Consider the following 20,969-nt stretch of genomic DNA (forward strand, 5'->3'; position numbering starts at 1 on the left):
TAAACTTAACTGGACGCCTAAAGTGCCTAGACTAGTAGAAATATTTTAGTAGTCAAAATCGATACTTCGCCGGTTGTAGAGCTATGCTGGACAAAACTTTTGAATTAAATTTCACGTTTACCTTATATACTGCTTAACTCGTCGAAAAAATCTAAGTCAATGGCATAACTACATTATCTTATTAATTTTCTGACTACTGTTCTACTTAGCAACTTACGAGGCCTAATTTTATGAAAGTGAAAATTCAGCCAACTGATTACGCGTTGATAGAGTCGCGATTGAAAGAGTAAATAAAAAGAACCCACTAATAAAAATCTTTAAATGTACATTTAAAGACCGTATAAGTTCTTGAAGAAAAAATCCCTCTCATAGTTACATGTACCTACAGCTATGCTTCTAACATCAATATTCTACTGTGACTATTTTTCATGAACAATTTGATATTTACTTTGCCAGAACCTAGAACAAACTTTTATAGTCAGCAAAATACTTTGTCGATTGCCCTACAAACATGATCGATGCTCTTCGCATCATGTTTTTCTAAAATTGGGTCAACATTCATATATGTAGTATAAAGCTTGGTGTATTTTATCAAAGCTTCATTGTATTGGATTCGATAACCGAACTGAAGGTCTTTATGAAGTCACGATGATACAGTTTGAATGATAAAAAGTTGATAAACGAGTTAGGTGACGGCGGCTCGTTATCTTGTCGATTTTCGTATAATCTACATTCAGAGTTGATACAGCGATTGAGGAGTTCGGATTGTTTACAAATCAACTCATTTAGTTAGTAATCCGCATCGCTGTGTATCTGTAGCGGTGATAGTTCTGCCTATCACCGTAGGACGCGGAGGCCGCCGTCGCTACGGGCGCGTTTCGTGACTAGCACGTACGCGAGTGAGACAGCGATGTTGTGTGACGCATACCGGCCGGCTGAACGGAGCGTGCATCGCGCATTGTTCCACAGACCTCCACTCAACTCAATGAGTTGATGTGAAGTGTACGTTGTGCTCGCGATTCAAACGTTAATCGTAAATTGACACACGATTCGTATTAAAGTTTCGTAACTCGTTAACACCGCGCCCATGTGAACACTAAACGTATTAATAGACGTGTTTTAAAATAATAAGGTAAACATGACTACTGAGATAATGAGTAGTTCGATCCCGCTAAAATTGAGAGTGCTTCATGTGCTGAGATTAATTCTCGGGAAGATTGCAAGGTTTTTCTTCAGTTTTTACTATGGAAGCGGAGGTGAGAAGATTCCGCCCATAACTGACGATATCCTGAAACAACCGGCTATTGAAGTTGCTAGGAGAATAAGAAACAAGGAGGTATGTATACTGAAAATATACTTTTCGTTGTCCTATTATGAAACTACTTGAAAATTTTATTGCAATAAGTATGAGTCACAGTGTGTCGTCATTTTTGTGCGTCAGGAACAGGCAACAGTTGAATGTTTAGGATAAGGGTTGTCAATTTTAGTAAAAATGTAAAATACACCTATACATTTTTGTACAAATAAAACTATACATTTTTGTAGTAACAAAATTATATACTTTCCCTGAAATAGAGTGGAAATAATTAATTTTGTTTTGCATAACATTAATTGTATTAAATTAATTTATGTTTGCATAACATTAACATTATTTACATAGACGGCATTATGTTAAGGAAAGTGTACATTTTAGACGCTGTAAAAAAACTACTACTTTTTCTCACTTAGCTAAATTAGAACATTATGTCTTTTTATAAAGTACACTAGACTTAGAAACCAAAATAATAATTCTACGTAGCACTGACGGGTTGCAAGACTTCCAAGTGATCCGAGAAGTCAAGCAACAAAGTGGTTTGGCGCGGATGCCATTTAAGGCAAATTGAGATTCCGTGCTTCAAACCTTCCGAAGCGTTAAATAGTCAGTCTCGATTCAAAGGTATAATGGCAACAATCGTTAAATTTGTGGGTGTTTTCCAGCCATTAAAAACATCTATAATATCCTGTGAGTAATATTTTACCTAAATGTCTCGACAATATAGTTTACTTTCGTAAGTAACCAACCAGACTGTTAAAAAACAAAATTTTTTAATGTGACTGTTTCTACACCATATCTATCTCTCCAATATTTAACAATTCCACCACGCTATTGATAATGATATGAAAATATTATGCGTGTTATCTAAATTACGCGTGTCTCCAATTACCATTCTGGAGATTAGGAAGCCTAGCTAGAAACAGTAACTCGAACTGACAATAAAAAAGGAAAATCTAGTCCGCCGGGTCCCTCCGATGTTAATATTTTATGGCTTTCGCTAGTGTTACCTAGTCAGCCTTCTATCCTTTCCGCTTGTAAGCAGTTCCACTTATCCGTCCGAACGACTACAACAATAACTTTACGGCTTTTGTTAGATCTAATCCGGGCAAACGCCTCCACAATAGTTAATAGATCTTACCAGTCACCTAATAGGCACAATGACTCCGACACAACTATAATGGCAGTTACTGGATGATCGCAACTACAGCTACAGAGAACTGCCTAACCTGTTATCTGACTAAAAATTGCTATTTATTATGAACGTGAATAACAAAACCACGTTATGGTCATTACAACGGTCTGCTGCGCGGAGGAATCCAAATTTACATCAGACTGACGGATTCATTCAAACAAGTTTAGGCGAATTCATGCAATCAGCATATAAATAAAGAATTTTAATACTTTTGTTTATAATATAGGAGTAGCAGACGAGCATACAGTCCACCTGATGGTAAGTGGCTACTGCCGCCCATGGACATCTGTTATCAACCCCAGATAGGATTAGATATTCCTACCTGAGGTCGGCCAGATGCGCTGCTACCCCTGAGGCCTAAGCTGTGGGTAGTGTTGTGGGTTTGGGTATTTTTATGCCTGTTTAAAAATCGTAGTGTGAACTCATAAGCGTTTGTTTATTGTTTCATTTATTCATAGGAAACCTTTCCGTGCATGTCGTGACCAAAGGCATTCGAATTACATCGATACATGTACAAAACAGTTTAAGGGTTCGTACACAAAACTGCGATGCGACGTCGCATCGCAAAAATCTGCGAGCTCCCTCGACGCATCGCAAGAACTTGCGAATTGATTCGCATCGCACAGTGGTTGTTGTTGTTGGTCACCCTGAGAGACGCTACGCCGCACGATATCGCATCGCAGCAATTCGCATCGCAATTTTCTGCGTTGCGAATTCGCATCGCGTCGCATCGCAGTTTTGTGTTCGAGCCCTAAGACTTCTAAGAAAACAATATGTTCACTTTACCCTGAAAAAAATAAAGTTTATTATTTCTTTGTTAATTTATACTTTCGTTATTATAATCGAAAGAAAAGCTGATATTAAAGGATGATATTTTAAGTTAAATTATTAAATGATTCATTCTGTGTGGAATGGAGTCGTTCAGATTCAGTTCGGACGACTCAGACGTTGATTATTGGCTTGTGAGATCAATTGCCCTCTATTGACACTTGTGTAAATTTCTATTAAATTAGATGTGAGATTCCAGTGTTGCATTAACCCACTCCGTACGTTCTAGCTTTCAAGTGCATATCAAACTTGTTCTCATTTCATACATCGTATATACGTGTACCTACATACAAAGTATTATCTGCTAGCTGACAAGGATTTGACCACGTGGACCATTTTCCTGTAAAACATGACTCAGGAGTTGTTTGCAAGACATTGTAGACTATAAAACGAACAAATATTGGATTTCCTTAGATAGTATAAGTACAATAATTTGTAATCGGCTGCATCGATTTGGTATTTCAGTTTGCTTTTATTCTTAGTTACTTTTTGCTAATAGGGAGGAAGGCATCTTGCCGACCGATCACATTAGAGAAATAAAATATGTCCATAATATTATGAGCCGGCGAAAAAAAGATCGTCATATAAGGATTACGTTGCATATGTATAAATTATAATTTTCTCTAAAAAAAGGGTACCATGATCTTCTTTCAAGGACTCAAAATTTAAACCTTGTTAAGGGCGTGCCATCCTGCATGACGACATTTATCAAATTTGTACTATTTAATTAAACCGCTGATTACCTACTGATTGCTACTGCTATCGCTTTTTATTCATAATAAAACTATCGAATGTTTGCCAACCAAACATTAAAACTTGTAAATTTTTAGAAGGCAGAAATTGTTAAATTTCGTTCTGTGGTAGGCAAAATATTGATTATTTATTAAAAAATATTATGTAATGGGTGGAACCAAAACCATTCTAATATATTAAAACACACGATCAGTCTACATAATGTTCCTATTTCTAAATGGTTTAAATTTATATTATGGTTATTATATTATACATTTTATTATTGTTATTAAACTGTGGATACTTAAATGATTGTGCATTTATAGTTAGATTTATGTGCACAATTATATGTAGATAACCATAAAACGTGCTCGTTAAATATATAATTTAACATCATAAATAAATATTTGATGCGAGACATTTTACGAGTTTTCGAAAAATGTTAAAATTTACATCCATCGTAATCGACCTTACTTTTACTAAAGTATTGCTCTTTCTTAAGTGTGTTCGATCTTTTCGCCGCTGTTTATTTAAGGCCTTTTGTGTCTATATTTGTTTTATTAAAGTGAAAGTAGTTTTGGCGCGGTCAGATTGTAACATGGTCGCATTTAAGTGAAGCGTTTTAATGTCGAATTTGTGTCCATTTTTGTTACGTCAACTCACAAGTACGTGTCATGTCATGTGACCTCCTTAAGTCGTAGAGTAGCAGACGTGTATGCTGTCCACCTGACCACAGTAGATTGTACTGTGACCTGACGGTAAATGGCTACTGCCGCTCATTGACATGTGTAATCAACCCTAGATAGGATTAGCTATTCCGATCGAATGTCGGCCACAGATGCGCTGCTATCCCTGAGGACTAAGCTGGAACGCCTCGGAAAAGTATGTCCCCCTTACCAATATAGGTTAATCTTTTATGTATTTAATCACTAATAAATGATAAAGTTATATTAGGGGAAAAAGTGTTGAAACCTTACAGTACTGCGTGCGTTACCGGAATTTGGTAACGTAGTCCTTGCTTATTGTTTTCAAATTCGGGACAAGAAGAGCGTTTTTTTCTTCATCGGTGTTGGTTTCGTTATTTGACGTATTAAATTATAAAAAAATCCATGGACGTATATACGAGTATTACATAGACAAAATCGCTTTCTCTTGCATAACTGAGTAAAATGAAAATGAATGGTATACAAGGTACCTAAGGTACGTTAGTTCAATGAAAGCGGGTCAAGTGCAGTAGGTAATTACGAGTAGCTTAGCTCACGCCAAGACTTACAATACATAACTGGAAATTGTTTCCCCCGTTAATGAATAAAGAGTAACCTACCTGGGGGGTTACTACCATCGCTTAAAACAATATTATTTTAATCATACTTTTACTTTTTTGCAGGAAATTTAACTTTTTAAGCAAAATATGACAATTTCAGTTGGTTTTATCCAATGGATAAGCGAAAAATTAAAATATATAATAGTGGGTTTTTTCAGTTGTTTGTCAACCGATTATCTTTTGCAAAAAATGCAAATAGCTCTGACGGGTAAAAACAATATTATTTAGTACTTTTTCCTGCGCTAGTCACCTAAGCAGAGACTTTGTTATTTAACAATAGGATAGGTAAATAAAAATAAAGCTTTCCATTCATAGCAGTCCTCTAGATTCTAAACGTAAGAGTAAAGAGTTAAGATCATTATTGCTCTATTAGAGGTAGGTGAATAAAAATAAAGTTTTCCATTCATTGTATTTTTCTAGACTACGTAATAATGCGAACCTATTTTTGGTATGAAAAATATACATAAACATTCCGAGCGTTATTGCTGCATTAATGTTTTAAATAAATGAATTGACTAACGAGTATTTTTATGCAGCACGAAACTGCGATAAGCACTCAGTTGCAGTTTGAATTTTATAGGTCCATGATAAAGTGAGTGAGTAATTTATAATATTAGGTATTTCACTCTCGGAGTACCTAATTATTAATTTATTCTGAGTTTTCTTTTATATTTTCAAATATTGTAGTTATATTGATAATATACCTATAGCAATTGTGGTACATTTGTTACAATCACAATAAGAAACAAGAGCTAAATTCAAAATTGAAAAAGTTGTTAAATTCGATTGACACAAGTTAGACAAATATTTATGTACATTTTCGAGTATGTACGTCGTGCGTACAAACAAGAAATAAAATGTACGTAATTAAAAACATAAAAAACCTACCTACAAACCTAAAAAACCTATCTACAACCTACCTGAATACCTATTAGAACAAAGGTATCAAGTTATCAGGAAGGGAAAACGTTTTGAATAAAACCTTTGTATTTATATCAACATGTGTCAATAAAAACAAATATTCACACAAAAATAATTTTAGCAGGAAATACTAAACTAAATTTAAGTAATAAAACTTGTTATTAGTGCTGTTTTTATGCGAATAACTCCTTATAAAGCAAATGTTAATTTTGTATGCTTGTACTGCGTGGTATGTTTTATGTAAATTAGAGGTAAGACTAGACAACTGCCAGTTGCCACCCATATTATATTCTATATCATGGTGATATATTTAATGCAATAGTATTACTTATATGAAAGACAATAATAAAATGCGACAAATGCTATATTTTCATTGGCATTTGGGACATCGTGGGGCTCTCACCCGAAATTGTTTCATGAGCAGCGGTTTCCAATGTTTTACATATGCCTGAGAAATAAGAAAAATTGTCGCCTTAACCTATACCCTTCCTGAACAGTACCTCCCACTGGATATTTTGTAAGAAATACGATTATTCTTCAAAAAAAGTACCAACTAGATAACACTGAAGCACAATTTAATTAAACCAATTTAAATTTCAGACGTCGAGTGTGGAGGTGCTGGAAGCATGTATTCGTCGAATAAAAGACGTGAACTCAGTTCTCAATTGCTTCGTTGAGGATCGTTTCGAACTGGCCATGAAGGAAGCCCGTGAGGCCGATGAACTCGTACGCAGCGGAACGAACACAGTACAACAGATAGAACGGGAGAAGCCTTTTCTTGGCGTCCCTTTTACTACGAAGGACTGTATCGCTGTTAAAGGTAACTATAATAATAAGTATCATAGCCCTATATGAATAGAGTTAAGATGCAATGGTTAAGAACATTTTTCTCTTTAGCTTGAAAACCTATTTACATACTTTGTTTTATATTTGTTAAGCTATTTTAGCTTGATAGTGTTAATATTATTGTTTGTGGACGAATGTCGGCTTTTGCGTCCTCGGACCATTTCAAGCCATGCAACTTTTTAGTAGACTAATTAACATTATATCACAAGATAAAGCAGTTCAGTACTTTTCGTTTTGTTTATCAACCGATATTTTATATATGATGATAAATATAGGACAAAATGAGGTTTTTTCTGTAACTTGCGTAATCGCATATAAAATATATCAGCAGTGGGTAGCCACCATGGAATAAAATTACTTCGTTTTCCTGTTATATGATGCTGTAGGTAGGCAAAGTTATACTTAGGTACTACTGCTGTATTATTTTTAGGAGTTATTTATATTTAGTACAGCTTATTTTAACTGAAAATATATCCTGTCTATCAGTACTTATTTTAAGCCTCATCGTAATAATAGGGATATTATTAATTTACCTCTGTGTTGCATTATTGTTTCTAAAGGAATGAATCGATTTTAATTTAGCTACTTTTGTTTGAAATGTAACTTGGTCAAGATTGTTCTTAGCTATGAATAAAGGTAATCTGTTCAGCTGTTTGAGGATAATAAATTAATAATCTTCATGAAGTCGGATTTTAATTTATGTTTTCTTGCGGACATTTGTCGCAGTCGTTTGATGTCATATTGAACAAGTAGGTCCTTTAGAATCGACTTACACATTGCGGTCCTACGAGTGCGAGTGCTGCAAATTTTGGTCCTTCGAGCCGGATATTAAATAATAAACCAATTCCCTGCTCTTTTCTTTAGGTCTGCACCACACTGCTGGCGTAGTGCTTCGTAAAGACGTGATCGCCGACGAAGATGCAGACTCAATCAGGCATTTACGTGACAAGGGTGCTATCATCATTGGTCTCACAAATGTACCAGAACTGTGCATGTGGTAAGGATTTTAATTAAATAGAATTTAATAAAAGCAAATGGACATACTGTCAGCCTAGGTTCAAATTATAACTGTCCCTTTGATAAATATTTTTGTAACCAACTCCAAAAAGCAGACTCACCAGATGTAATTTAAACTTACCAAATGTTGATTATAAAGGCATTGCTATTCCTGATAACTAAGTGAGGTAATGTTAAGTAATATAGTCTATCTTTTCAAAACATAACATAGTGACATAAACACTATTTTACGAGCATTTATTTAACTTGCTGTTGCATATAATTAGTTATTTATTTTAGTACAAATAACCTTTTGTTTCGACAAACTACTATTAAGGTCATGGTTATGAAACGACAATCTTGTTTACATATTTAATACTAGTTTTGCCCGCGGCTTCGCCCGCGTTTAAAAGAACATAATATGACAACATACATAAAACTGAAAATTCTTACCTTCATTGGAATGACAGTTGCGCTATCTGGCGAAAATGGGTCGTACCAACTTTGAAACCTTCGTGGGCTCATGGACAACAACTTTGCTAAAGATCATCACTTGATCAAATGCATAGTTTACGATTCAATCCTTACTTTTTATATCGATTAAAATAATCGACTTTTTGGTCGATTCTCCGAATAATCGATCTTAGATCGCCATCTCTAGTTCCCGTGGAATTTCCGGAATAAAAACTATCCTATGTCCTTTCTCGGGTTTTAGACTATCTTTGTATAATATTTCATTAAAATCGGTTCAGTGGTTTAGGCGTGAAGAAAAGACAACCAGACAGACAGACAAGACGGAGTAACTTTCGGATTTATAATATTAGTAAGGATCAAATTTTATTTCAATCTATACCTAGTATTGTAAAATATTCGGGCCGGGTTAAAATAAGTACATACTATATTTTGTTATTACACCGAAAACAAACAACGGTTTTTCCTTACCGCAGTTAACGCAATTTAAATATGATACACCTTAATAATATATTCTCTAAGTTTTTGTGACATGCCATGAATAGCACATTATAAAAAAACATTTCAATGTTCTTTGTGTAGATAGAATATTAATACGACGTTTACCACATTTTTAACCGGCTTCATTCTTAGTTATAAATACGTACTTAAGCTTTTTATGCGAAAGGATTATGATATAATTACGAGCAGTGATATAAAGATATATATCTTATCTTTTATAAAAGAAACAGTAAACTTATAACTATATGTAAGGTATTTTATCATGGCGGTGTGACATTCGATGGCTAATGTGTTCAAACCCGGTGAGATAAATACCAAACCTTTATATCATTATCAATATCATCTACACGCGAAAATACGTCTGAATCAGATCTACCTATTGCATTCATTTTTTACCACGCTTTTATTAAATTGACCTGTATGTATGTAACGGAATCTTTGAACTCGATTTTTACCTGGGTTGAAAGGTCCGATTAATTTAAAATTTTGAACAATTATCAAGAACCGATGACAATACACGATTTTAATCATTTTATCCCATTCTCCTCATCAGGATAGTCAGGAATCAGGATTATCGAGTTCCTTGTGCGATTTCAGCGTGGTTTTTAGGTTTTAAACTATAATTATATTTTAAAACTACTTTAATTTGCGTATACAGTAATTAGGTATACGAAAGTCAAGGTTGTATAATTTCCATTTTCAAAAGGTTTTTGTACATAAGCCAGTTTGACAATTTTTTGCATTTGCAATTTTTTCGTTTGCATTTACTATGCCATTGTAGGTTAAAGGTGCATATCTACATAATTCTAATAAATTATATTTTTTTGACCCTGAGTATGTGTTTGAAGATATAACCATATATTTTTCATTTAAAATAAAATATATATTTTAGGTGGGAGACGCACAACCACATACATGGAAGGACCAATAATCCTTACAACACGACAAGGATAGTCGGTGGATCGTCAGGAGGCGAGGGTTGTATACAGGCAGCCGCCGGGAGCATCTTCGGAGTGGGTTAGTTCTCTTTTACTTGGCTAAACATTCGTTAATACACAGTATATTGGTGTTCCGTAAATCAAGGTAGAACCCTTAGTGGTTCGACTCCGGCACCACCGCCACACCTATTGTCTGCCTCATAACACTATAGTCTGATTCATAATTAGGTGTCCAAAGTGTAAACAAAGAAATGTCATTGTCAAAATTCGATTACAGGTATTGTAAACCTTAACAAATTTACAAGAAACGAAAAATTTCACAAAATTCAACATAAAACAAAAACTTAATAACTGCACACAATTAAAAAAACGCGCTAAGAAAACTAGAAAAAAATTGAGTTCGATCACGATCACAAAAATGAATAATATCAACTACGAAACTTAAAAATGGCGGCACAAAAAATGTGTTGGATGCCGATTGTGTGACCATTATCACAATTTAATTTTCTCTCATAAATCTTGTTTTTTATTATTATTACTGTATGAAATGAAATTGAGTTAATATAAATATTGGAAAATGTGAATTGATTTTAATTTATTTAGATTATTATTTTATTATCAGTCAACGCCTTTGTTTACATTTTGGACACCTAATTATGAATCGGACTATAGTGTTAAGCGCTGCCGTATTCTTGTTTAAGAGTGTGGTAAGGGAGGCATACTTTTCCGTCTAGCTTAGTCCTCAGGGATAGCGGCGCATCTGTGGCCGACCTCGAGTAGGAATATTTAATCGTATCTAGGGTTGATTACAGATGTCCATGGGTGGCTGTAGCCACTTACCATCAGGTGGACTGCTTGCTTGTCTGCTACACCCATATTATTATAAAAATAATAGCACTTCCTCTTTCCTTGGATGTCGTAGGAAACAGCTTAAGTTGTTAAACGAGTCTAATCTATAGCCAGCAATGGTAAGACCATCTTTATGTAAATTGGCTAAGATAAAACAGTTAAGATCCTTTTTGTTTTATTGTCAATCGATTTTTGTTTTTCTTGGTAGCAATTAACTAGCTTTATCATTGATAATTAAAATGAAAACGAAAATGAAAATTGAAAATTTATGATTATGTGAATTATGTCCGAACCGCTGTAGGTACGTACTTAAATAAAAGTGTTAACTATGACACTCCTATTTCTGCTTGATACTAATAGTATGATAAAAAGTTACGTATAAAATTGTACATCTCCGGCAAAATTCAACTATTATTATTCACGCATATAATTTGGTCAATATTTATATTTATTTACTTGTTACAGGTTCAGACATAGGAGGTTCGATCAGGATGCCAGCATTTTTCAACGGCATTTATGGGCACAAGCCTTCAAGAGGTGTTGTGTCTAATGGAGGACAGTATCCAATGCCAGAATCAGAACTTCAAAATTCATTTTTAGGTAAATATGAAGAATTCTCTGTTCTATATACCATAAACTCATACATACTACCCGACCAAGCCAACTAGACGAACAGGTGTAATGCCGCCTCCCTCTTTGAGTACCGCATCATGCCCCGATCACATCCTAGTACTGTTCGCAGCTAAACTCTCACTCTCACAATTCACAAATAATTTCTGGATTATAGTTTTTGTTTAATGTTGTTATTTTTATCAATGTACACATAGATATACTACTAATAACGTCTTTATCAGTAGCATATCGATGAATGTACATAGTTATTGTTTCTTTGTTATTTAGTATGTTATTTATTGTTAAGTTTTGACTGTGCCGTGAGCATGAAAATGGGGAAAAATAAGACTATTCATAGCGGAAAGCGAACAATGATATTGCGAGTTTTACGTTTTACATTATTTTTTTGTACTCATTAGTTTCCGTAACAGACATTAAAGTATAAACTATTAGACAGAAATTTATTAAAATTTACATTTCATGGGTATAAATCAACATTTCACAACAAGTTATTATTTTTTTTGCCAGCGGTACGCACAGTGACGTCACGTTTGACATTCGTCTAGTTGGCTTGGTCGAGCAGTACACAAAATTCGGAGCTGATCATTATTTATCATGATTGTATAGATCAATTTGTAAGCTATACCATATTATACCATGACCGTGCTAGGAACGTGACAGTCAATAATAAATAACTCTTCGTAATAAAGTAGGTATTAAAGATCTTGTTCGGAGACGGTTTAGTCTAGAAGACATATTCTCATACTGTTAAATGTAAAGAATATTTGCTTGACACGTTTACAGCACGGTCCGGTCATGGTACGGTACGATGTAGTGGGCAGATTCATTTAAAATCAGCGCGTATTTGCATCTGGACCAGTAGCGATATTTCAATATTGTTTCGTTTATCCTACAATATTTATAAACGCAAAGGAAAAATATCATCTTTAGAGTCAATGAGTGCAGCCACAAGTCACGAGTAGAACATCATTACGTAATTATTTATCTCGGCTAAACACCTACTACATACGACTTCCACGTATGTACAATGTACATACGATCCGATTGCTTGATTACGATTACCATTTGCATTTGAGTGAAAATATATCGAAAATACATAGATTTCAATAATAACTAATTGTATGTCTTTGAAAATATGTCTTAGAAGTAAAAGTAATCTAAGTAAAAGTTTCCTCTAATTTAAAATTAAAAAAATTAATAAAACGGTAAACGGTATGACGCTCTCAAAAATAACTTTAAAATGTATTCAAAATCAAATGCGTGTATTCATCACTTGGTTGTATCTGAAACGAATTTTCATATTTCTAGGTGTTGGACCCATGACGAGACATGCCGTAGACCTGAATCCACTTCTCAAGATCATGTCGGGAGAAAATAGCAGCAAACTTAACTTAGACACTCCTGTAGACATAAGTAAAATAAAAATCTTCTATCAGTTTAGCAACAATGCTCCTCTAGCTGATGACGTTGACACAGACATTGTAGAAACAATGAAGGCAATTATAGGATTCTTTAGCGCAAAACATAATGTAACGGCCAAAGAGATAAATATCGGGATACTGAAGAAATCACTTGCGATTTGGTTCGCTACAATGAAAACTAAGACTACCTTTGGAACATTTATAATGAAGAAAGACACGCCGGGCCAAATTTGTTGGGAGATTGTTAAGAACATATTTGGCTTATCTGGTAACACATTGATAGGACTCTTTACGGCTCTATTTGATTACGGCGGAGTGAAAGTCGGTGGGGAACGCCATAAACACTTTCTTAAGGTCCGCGACGATTTGGAAGCACACTTCAAGGAAATGTTAGGAGATGACGGAGTCTTCCTATATCCTACGCACCCGACAGCTGCCCCGTATCACAATGAACCTTTGTTCAAAGCCATGAACTTCTCTTACACCTCGATAATAAATTGTTTGGGGATGCCGGCAACTAATATTCCAATAGGGCTGGGCAAGGAAGGTCTCCCGTTAGGGTTCCAAGTTATAGCAAATCATAATAATGACAGGCTGTGCCTCGCTGTGGCGGAAGAAGTTAACAGATATTTTGGTGGGTGGGTAGAACCTCAAAAATCATAAATATCTCCCCTACATTTATTGTATACAAGGACTTTTTGTATCACGCGTGTTTACGCCCGCACGCATGCCCCACTGACGTAGGTACTGCCCTAGCAGGATGTATTCCTATCATTCGCACCGGTCGCGAAGAAATTGTAGTGAAGTATCCATGTATGCGGACGCTCGTAAACACGCATGACAAGAGCGTCCTATGGCCCATGATAACGTCTGCCACGCATGCCACGTGCATCCTATCGTTTTATACGCACACGCACATAGCCTATGTGCGTGAAAAAGAGCTTCAGAAAGAAACTGCGTGAAAGAGACAGCTGTGAGTGGATGTTGGTATGACACGCGTGCGGGCATTGTCACGCTCGACAGGAGAAGCGCCTTTAAGTGTACTTGATCAAATATGTTGCAGCATTCTTTCAATTTGTTTTTACAACAGGGTGAATGCATTTTATGTAACTAGACTGTATACATTTCTATTTATGTAAGGAGAACTCGTATTTTGTCTATGATCTTTAATTGTTTATCGTTAATAGTTTTTATCTTTGATAACATACCTTATTTAAGATAAGAGTTTTTGTATGTAATGCAGATAAATGTCTACTATAAAAATATTTACTTATCTTTGTAAAATGATATATAAGTTGTGTTAATGATGGTGTGATAGAATATTTGAACTACTTACATCACTTAGCATTTGCTTTAAGATTTATAGTTATAAGATAAACATAATATGATTGTACCTAACTGAATTTAATAATGAGTACTTTTATTTATATACCATGCAAAAAATCAATGTGATACGAATATTTTTATAGATATAGCTGTGAATTTCAGTATTTACATTTCACAATAATATGAATAAATGAAACATTTCCACAAATATATGTTGGTATTTCAGAAATTAAATGTGTGTTATTTTATTTATATAGCATGCACCTTATAATTATCATGATATGAAAAAAAAATTGAACATTTTCTATAATGTATCTTTAATTCATAGACAACAATATAACAATAATTAAGAAATACCAAACACAACAAAACAATGTGAGTTGCTAGAACAGTGTTTTTCAAAGTAGGTATAGTGAGCGGTCTAGATGCCCCATAAAAAGTTAAAAAACACATTTGAGTAAACATAATGCTAATTAAAGTCTGTTCAGATATTTCACCATAGACAAAAACACCTAATTATGAGAGTACAAATAAATTTGTTATTACAGATTTTTCAATTGTTATATATTAAAATACATGTTAGCAACAATAAAAGTAAGGGTAAACAATTTTTTTACATAATAAGAGGGTAATTTTATGGTAAGGTTTGAAAAACACTGCACTACAACAATTGCTTTAGTAATCCTTGAGAAGACAAACCAACCATGCCACATACACATTTACATATACATATATACTTTAAACGTACAAATAAATATGTTTACATATTTACAATGTCTTCATTAACGTGTTAATAGGGTAACAACTGAACACTAACAATAAAACATGCATATATATACATAACATAAGATAAATGTACACACAGACATTATATCCTTACCACGCGTGAATAAGTTAATAAATTGAAAATGCACAATGTTCATTGCAGCTATTTGTACTCTTTTGTGAGAGGGTTATTTTAAAATTTGACAAGTTGTGTATGTACGGTAATTAAAATTAAAATTAAAATTATTAAACAATCCTAATGTTTATTATGTTTAAAACAAAATAATGTACATAAATATATGTACAGTAGATCGACATATCAACATATTCACGCGTGGTACGGATATGTGGAATTATTTATGGATAACATATGGCACATGACATCATTAGAGTATATTGTCAAATGAAACGTCATTGGCTAGAATCAATCCACATAAATTGAAACCAAGGTTAACATCACAGTAATACGACAATATTAGATATGAGGCAATAAAATTGAGAACTTGATCTACAATTTTAAAACTCTGGTAAAATACAAAATATTAATTATATAGACAGTTAATCAATACTAGTCTATTTTTAAGTTTTATTTTTAGTTTGAAAAATTTGAATGGAACAGCAAGTATTACTATTATATTGAATGAATATATTCATCAATTATAATTGAATAATTAAAATTATGGATACACAACAATTATTAAAAGTATCCACAATATTTTTTGAATTATTTTTATGAAATAATGCATACTTAATAAAATTCAATCTTCATTAAATACATTTAATGTGAAATAATTAACAACAAAACAAAATTCAACAATTATGATGGATTTACAACAATTACGAATAAACATTTAAATACTTTATTTACGATTTGCTAGGTTCTGGATAGTTGCAAGTATCTCTTTCCTTTTAGCACTAGGATTAATTTTGATCAACATGTCACAGGAACCGATCTGTCGTCCACTTTGAGCATGTTCTGCCAACCTCTGGGTGTTGCATATGACATGGATTCCACAGTCATACCCATTGCTTTGTTGTAAACATTCCTTGTCCACGAAATTTATATGCCCTAAAACAATAATGCTTTAGACCATGTCTTATGAAATTAAATGAATATATGAATAGTGTGTCTTTTAAATATTTTTTTAAATGAAGATTCCGTATTTTTATGTAAGTGTAATGAATCTGATTATGTATTAGACACACACTATAATAAAAAGCCTTACCTCCTTTTGAAAAGTATGACATTAAATGACTGGCAAAATCCCAAGCGACGCTATGATTGCTCCCAGATGATGAATCAAGGTGAAAAAAGGTGTTTTCCATTTTTGAATAAACTAGAAGACTCCAATGTGAACCGCCTGCCATATCTGGCGAGTTATTGTCGTTCAGAGCAAAAAACACATATTTCTTTGTATCAATTGATAAGGGCTCCAGAAAGATCTTTATTTCTTCAGCTTGCACCATTTTAATGCACTGGGTCACTTCCGGCGATACAAAGAGTAAGTCATTTCTCTGACTAAAAACCACTTTTTCTAAGTACTCAAAATAAAATGAGATTATAGTATCATTGAGCCAGTATGGCCCCTTTAACAGCTCTACGTCCGAATGATGAAGCAGTATCTCATGGAAACTTAGTACCACTGATGCTCTAGCCATATTTAACGCATATCCTTAAATATCTTCTAGTTGAGGTCTAACACCAGTCCGTTACATCTGCTAATAAGGGAAACAATAAGGACTAACACAAAACAATAACCAAAAATATAGACAAAATCAAGCAAGGCGTCCATAAAAAGTTTATATTCCACGAAAACTTACCGATTCTTTCTGTTTTTAAGATCATGCAATGACCATCAGCACAGTCTTAATTGATAATATCAGATTTCACTTCCACTAAAACAACTAAATCGTATAGGTTATGTCCAAAAAAATCAATTACTTCGATGAAACTTGCATCGGTTGAGTTTTTATAATCACAAGCACAGTAATTTTAATATACAACACCTAATTTGATCAAGTTTAAATAGAACTGGTCAGATTAGATTCATCAGATTGGCAAAAACGAAATTTTGACTTTAGCTGTCAATTGTCACTGTCTAAACTGTCAGAAGTGCATAATTGACTTTACATTCCAACGTTCACTTGACATCATATTGGTGGTTTTAATACAGATAAAAAAAAACATGAAAAATCGAAGGACAGAGTAAAAAGTATGCAATTTTTCGATCTATTTTTATTATTATTGGCTTTACCTCTGTTTGGAGTTTTGTTTATTTAATTAAGAATCATTATATTGAAATACTTTCTAGTAACAACTAATCGATTATAATTTCTGCAGTTCCAGCATCGTTCATTTCATTCTAATGTTGGCACTTTATAGAAATATACCAATTATTTCGCAGTATGCGTACAGTGCATAAATTGTCCTAAGAGAAGGAATAATGCTCCAATAATAGTTTTATGTTTTACATGCTGCATAATGTTAAAAGCTACAATCAACCTTTTTGTATTTTACCGAGAAGTTTTCATTATAAATTTAGTAATATGTGATGTCAAACAAGTCAGTCACGAGTCATCTAATAAATGTCAAATAAAGCAGACGGCTGTTTTTCTTGCAAATTAAGTATGATAGGGCTCCATACAAAATATAAATTATCACACTTTTCACTTTCACAAACTAGTAGAACAAACAAACAATCTCTTCCGTATTATAATAATTATAAAATAAGAATTATCTTTACGATGATCAAATTGTAGTTCTGGCGTAGATTCTATATTATCACAGTACTTTAATCAAATTATCAGATACATTATGGGGAAAAAATAATTTTGTGATAGGGTATCATCGAGTTTCATTCAATGCTTCGTAGCAGTAGTTAGTTCATTCATTCGTCGCAACTCAGTCTTGTGATTTCAGCGCCAAAGAAAGGGAGGGTGAATTGAATTGGCAACGTGCGTATTGATCATTTTTGTGTCTTTCGAGCTTTGGCAGACGTACAAAATTCCTATTTTTAAATTTATTGAAGCGTAAATTGTAAGTAGGATTTTTTCAAGTCTTACGTGTAATTATTATTCGTAAGTAAAATTAACGTTATTTTACATGAATCATACCTTTCATTGAGATGTAATAACCTTAAAAAGGGTAAATCCTGGTGTTCCTTATAGTGTTCATAAATTTTGTGCAGCTTTGAGTGTTAGGTAATTGTTTCGTGGAAAATCTTTTCAATGGAATTCATTGTATTACATACAACTGCACACGCTTACGTAATACTTACGACACCTATGCCTTGAATTTCCCATTGACATTGATCCTGACCTGCATAGAAGTCATAGTCTCCTTGGCCTAATTCTAATCCTAAATAGATAATTGTTTTAATTCAGCCTTTATCTGAAGATTTCCTCGTAAGCCAGGTGATATATCAAAGATTACGTGCTCCTCGTGTAAAAATATCGATCACCTTGTGAAATAGTTCATGTGAACAGATTGCACTGTTATATAATTGGTTTTATCAATGAAAATTTGCATCAATGTGTTTAATTTTGCATATCATGTAACTCTCCTGTGAAGTTCGTTTCTATAAAATGATTTTCGTATTCTTTCCTCCAGTTCAAGATGGGCGTACCTGCTGGCAACTCTGAAAATGGCAAGAAAATCTTCGTGCAGAGGTGTGCTCAATGCCATACTGTAAGTATTTTCTTTTTTATACACAGTTTTATTTATAAAAAATACATACCCACATTAGAAGTAGTTTGAAAAAAAAGCGCGCGAAAAAATAATCACTTAACTAATTTAAACTTAGTTTTTATCAATACACATTTATATCGCTATTAAATTTGTGCTTAGTAACACTTATCAATTTAATTGAATTATGTATGTTGGGAAATTCCAGGGACTTAATTTTATTGAGTAACTGTATACTTATGTTTTAAATGTCATTAATATTAATTATAATTACTATGATTAATACTATACCTACTATAGTATACTTACTAATACTATAATACTAAATAATATCATTAATTAAATTTTTGTATTATAACTATATACTGATATGTAATATAATTATAATTTAAAATTATATTATACTTTTTTTCATCATTGTTGAAGGTTGCCATCAGTTTATCAATTAAACTGATTCACCAGAAAGAGAACATTAATCAAAAATATTGTGCACAAGACTGGAACAACAGCTTGTTTTACTATAAATGATGATTGTATTATCTTTTACAGGTTGAGGCTGGTGGCAAGCACAAAGTAGGCCCCAACCTTCATGGATTCTTTGGCCGCAAAACCGGCCAGGCTTCCGGCTTCTCATACTCGGATGCCAACAAAGCCAAAGGTATGCACATTGCATAATATAAAATATAGATAAACTCCATACTACATGTATGTTAATAGGTCGTCGATTATAGTATGGCCAATTAAAAGATAATATTTGCAGTTTGAACGGTAATTGTTTCAAAGGTCATTTTATAAAACCTTTTTATAGCTTATATTTTCTTCGTGACATACTTCGTGATGTACTACTTATGTATGTATTGTATAATAATGTATAACTTTGTTGAGATAACTTGCAGCTGACTGCATTTTGCATTTTGTATCAAAAGAAACAATGCATCACACACAAACACATATCCTATATTATATTAAGTTGTAGACCTTACATAAGTATGTACATAAGTTAATGCACACAGCATGATATTAGCATTAGATTAAGCAAATTAAAGTAATTGTTTTATTTAGATTTGAAAGTTTCCACAATTTTATTTTTATTAACCATAGGTATCCCCACGAAGTCCATAAACTATGTCACTTAAAAGTATTTTTTCTTATTAGTTTATGGGTAATACTCGCCTTCACAATTACAACTTTGTTGATTTTTAGCAGTTATATAATTGTAATTGTAAAGGTGTGATGTTATGAGAAAATATTATTGATGTATAATGCACATAGTATACTCTTGTCTTAAAACAGATTACTATTGTTATATAATACATTCCTGTTGAGATTATACAAGTAGAGGAATGTATCGATAACATGTACTTAGAGCCACAGATTATAAAAATGATTCAAGCTGGTAATCTAGATAAGATAAGTAAAGTGTAACCATTTTTAGCATTTTATATGATTTTTTCACTATGTTTTACAGGTATCACATGGAATGAAGACACCCTGTTCGAATACTTGGAGAACCCAAAGAAGTATATCCCCGGAACCAAGATGGTGTTCGCTGGCTTGAAGAAGGCCAATGAGCGCGCGGATCTCATTGCCTACTTAAAAGAGGCCACTAAGTAATTACAATCATCTTAGGAAAATTAACGAAAAAAATAAGGAGTATGTTCCATTATATTATTGGAGTGTGCTTCTTATTTCTTAGCCCAATCAGTATCATCATTATTTAACATATTTATGTGTATGCCACAAGACATTAGGATTTACACCTCATTATTCATTAATTAATAGTTGATAATTATTGCGAGTATTGTGAGTACAAGGGTCACTTGTATTGAGACAAAATCTTTGCCTGGCATAACAATGATGTGAGTGATTTTTAATGTTATTAAATTATTAATAGATGACCTGACTAGCTTTTTATTCGATAAAAAGTATACCTAATTTATGAAATGTTACCATTGTTAATGTTATGACAATTTTTAATAAAGGATTTTATGTTCCTTTTATTTTGCTTATGAACCATAACACCAAATCCCAATGTGTGGAAATTTCCTTATAAGTATTTAACATTATATATTTACCTATGAGAAGATAAGGATAAATGAATGAAATCCCAAATGTTGTACAAAATTGCGTCAGCTTAGTGATGAGTTCTCGTGGAACTTTTGGGCTTACGTCATGGAAAATACCCTTTGATCACTATGGTAAATAGGTTACGAAACCATTCATTGG

The 20,969-nt window shown here is 33.3% G+C and overlaps 3 protein-coding genes across 6 annotated transcripts in view; 2 read left to right on the forward strand and 1 right to left on the reverse strand.

Moving 5' to 3' along the window:
• LOC140754173 (cytochrome b5 reductase 4) overlaps positions 1-17,165 on the reverse strand; it is a 104,108-nt gene extending 86,943 nt beyond the window's left edge. The window contains exon 1 of the mRNA XM_073089125.1: positions 16,880-17,165. The gene's annotated coding sequence lies outside the window, so the exon portion shown is untranslated. The remainder of the gene's footprint in view (positions 1-16,879) is intronic.
• On the forward strand, positions 948-14,527 carry LOC140754174 (fatty-acid amide hydrolase 2-B). The gene is made up of 6 exons (XM_073089128.1): positions 948-1,336; positions 6,913-7,132; positions 8,023-8,155; positions 10,019-10,143; positions 11,379-11,513; positions 12,855-14,527. Exons 1-6 carry the CDS (start codon positions 1,139-1,141, stop codon positions 13,628-13,630), a joined length of 1,587 nt encoding a protein of 528 aa, XP_072945229.1. The 5' UTR covers positions 948-1,138; the 3' UTR covers positions 13,631-14,527.
• Positions 17,166-17,883: 718 nt separating the features above from the next.
• Positions 17,884-20,743, forward strand: LOC140753944 (cytochrome c). 4 transcript variants are annotated; one of them, XM_073088796.1, is made up of 4 exons: positions 17,884-18,013; positions 18,669-18,746; positions 19,293-19,401; positions 20,212-20,743. In XM_073088796.1, the coding sequence occupies exons 2-4, from the start codon at positions 18,675-18,677 to the stop codon at positions 20,355-20,357; spliced, it is 327 nt and encodes a 108-aa protein (XP_072944897.1). In that variant the 5' UTR covers positions 17,884-18,013; positions 18,669-18,674; the 3' UTR covers positions 20,358-20,743. The 4 variants fall into 4 exon arrangements, with proteins under 4 accessions (XP_072944897.1, XP_072944898.1, XP_072944899.1 ...); XM_073088797.1 differs by having other exon boundaries at positions 17,941-18,095; XM_073088798.1 differs by lacking the exon at positions 17,884-18,013 and adding an exon at positions 18,067-18,136.
• The last annotated feature ends 226 nt before the right edge of the window (positions 20,744-20,969 follow it).

The sequence above is a fragment of the Epargyreus clarus genome, unplaced genomic scaffold (assembly GCF_041222505.1).
Source record: "Epargyreus clarus isolate Ecla_fem2 unplaced genomic scaffold, WU_Ecla_fem_2.2 ptg000027l, whole genome shotgun sequence".
Lineage (NCBI taxonomy): Eukaryota > Metazoa > Arthropoda > Insecta > Lepidoptera > Hesperiidae > Epargyreus > Epargyreus clarus.

Coding starts and splice junctions, on each gene's coding strand:
- LOC140753944 (XM_073088796.1), top strand. CDS start 18,675: ATGGGCGTACCTGCTGGCAACTCTGAAAATGGCAAGAAAATCTTCGTG. Junction 18,747..19,292: donor GGTGTGCTCAATGCCATACT/GTAAGTATTTTC, acceptor TATCTTTTACAG/GTTGAGGCTGGTGGCAAGCA. Junction 19,402..20,211: donor GGATGCCAACAAAGCCAAAG/GTATGCACATTG, acceptor TATGTTTTACAG/GTATCACATGGAATGAAGAC.
- LOC140754174 (XM_073089128.1), top strand. CDS start 1,139: ATGACTACTGAGATAATGAGTAGTTCGATCCCGCTAAAATTGAGAGTG. Junction 8,156..10,018: donor GTACCAGAACTGTGCATGTG/GTAAGGATTTTA, acceptor TATATATTTTAG/GTGGGAGACGCACAACCACA. Junction 11,514..12,854: donor ACTTCAAAATTCATTTTTAG/GTAAATATGAAG, acceptor TCATATTTCTAG/GTGTTGGACCCATGACGAGA.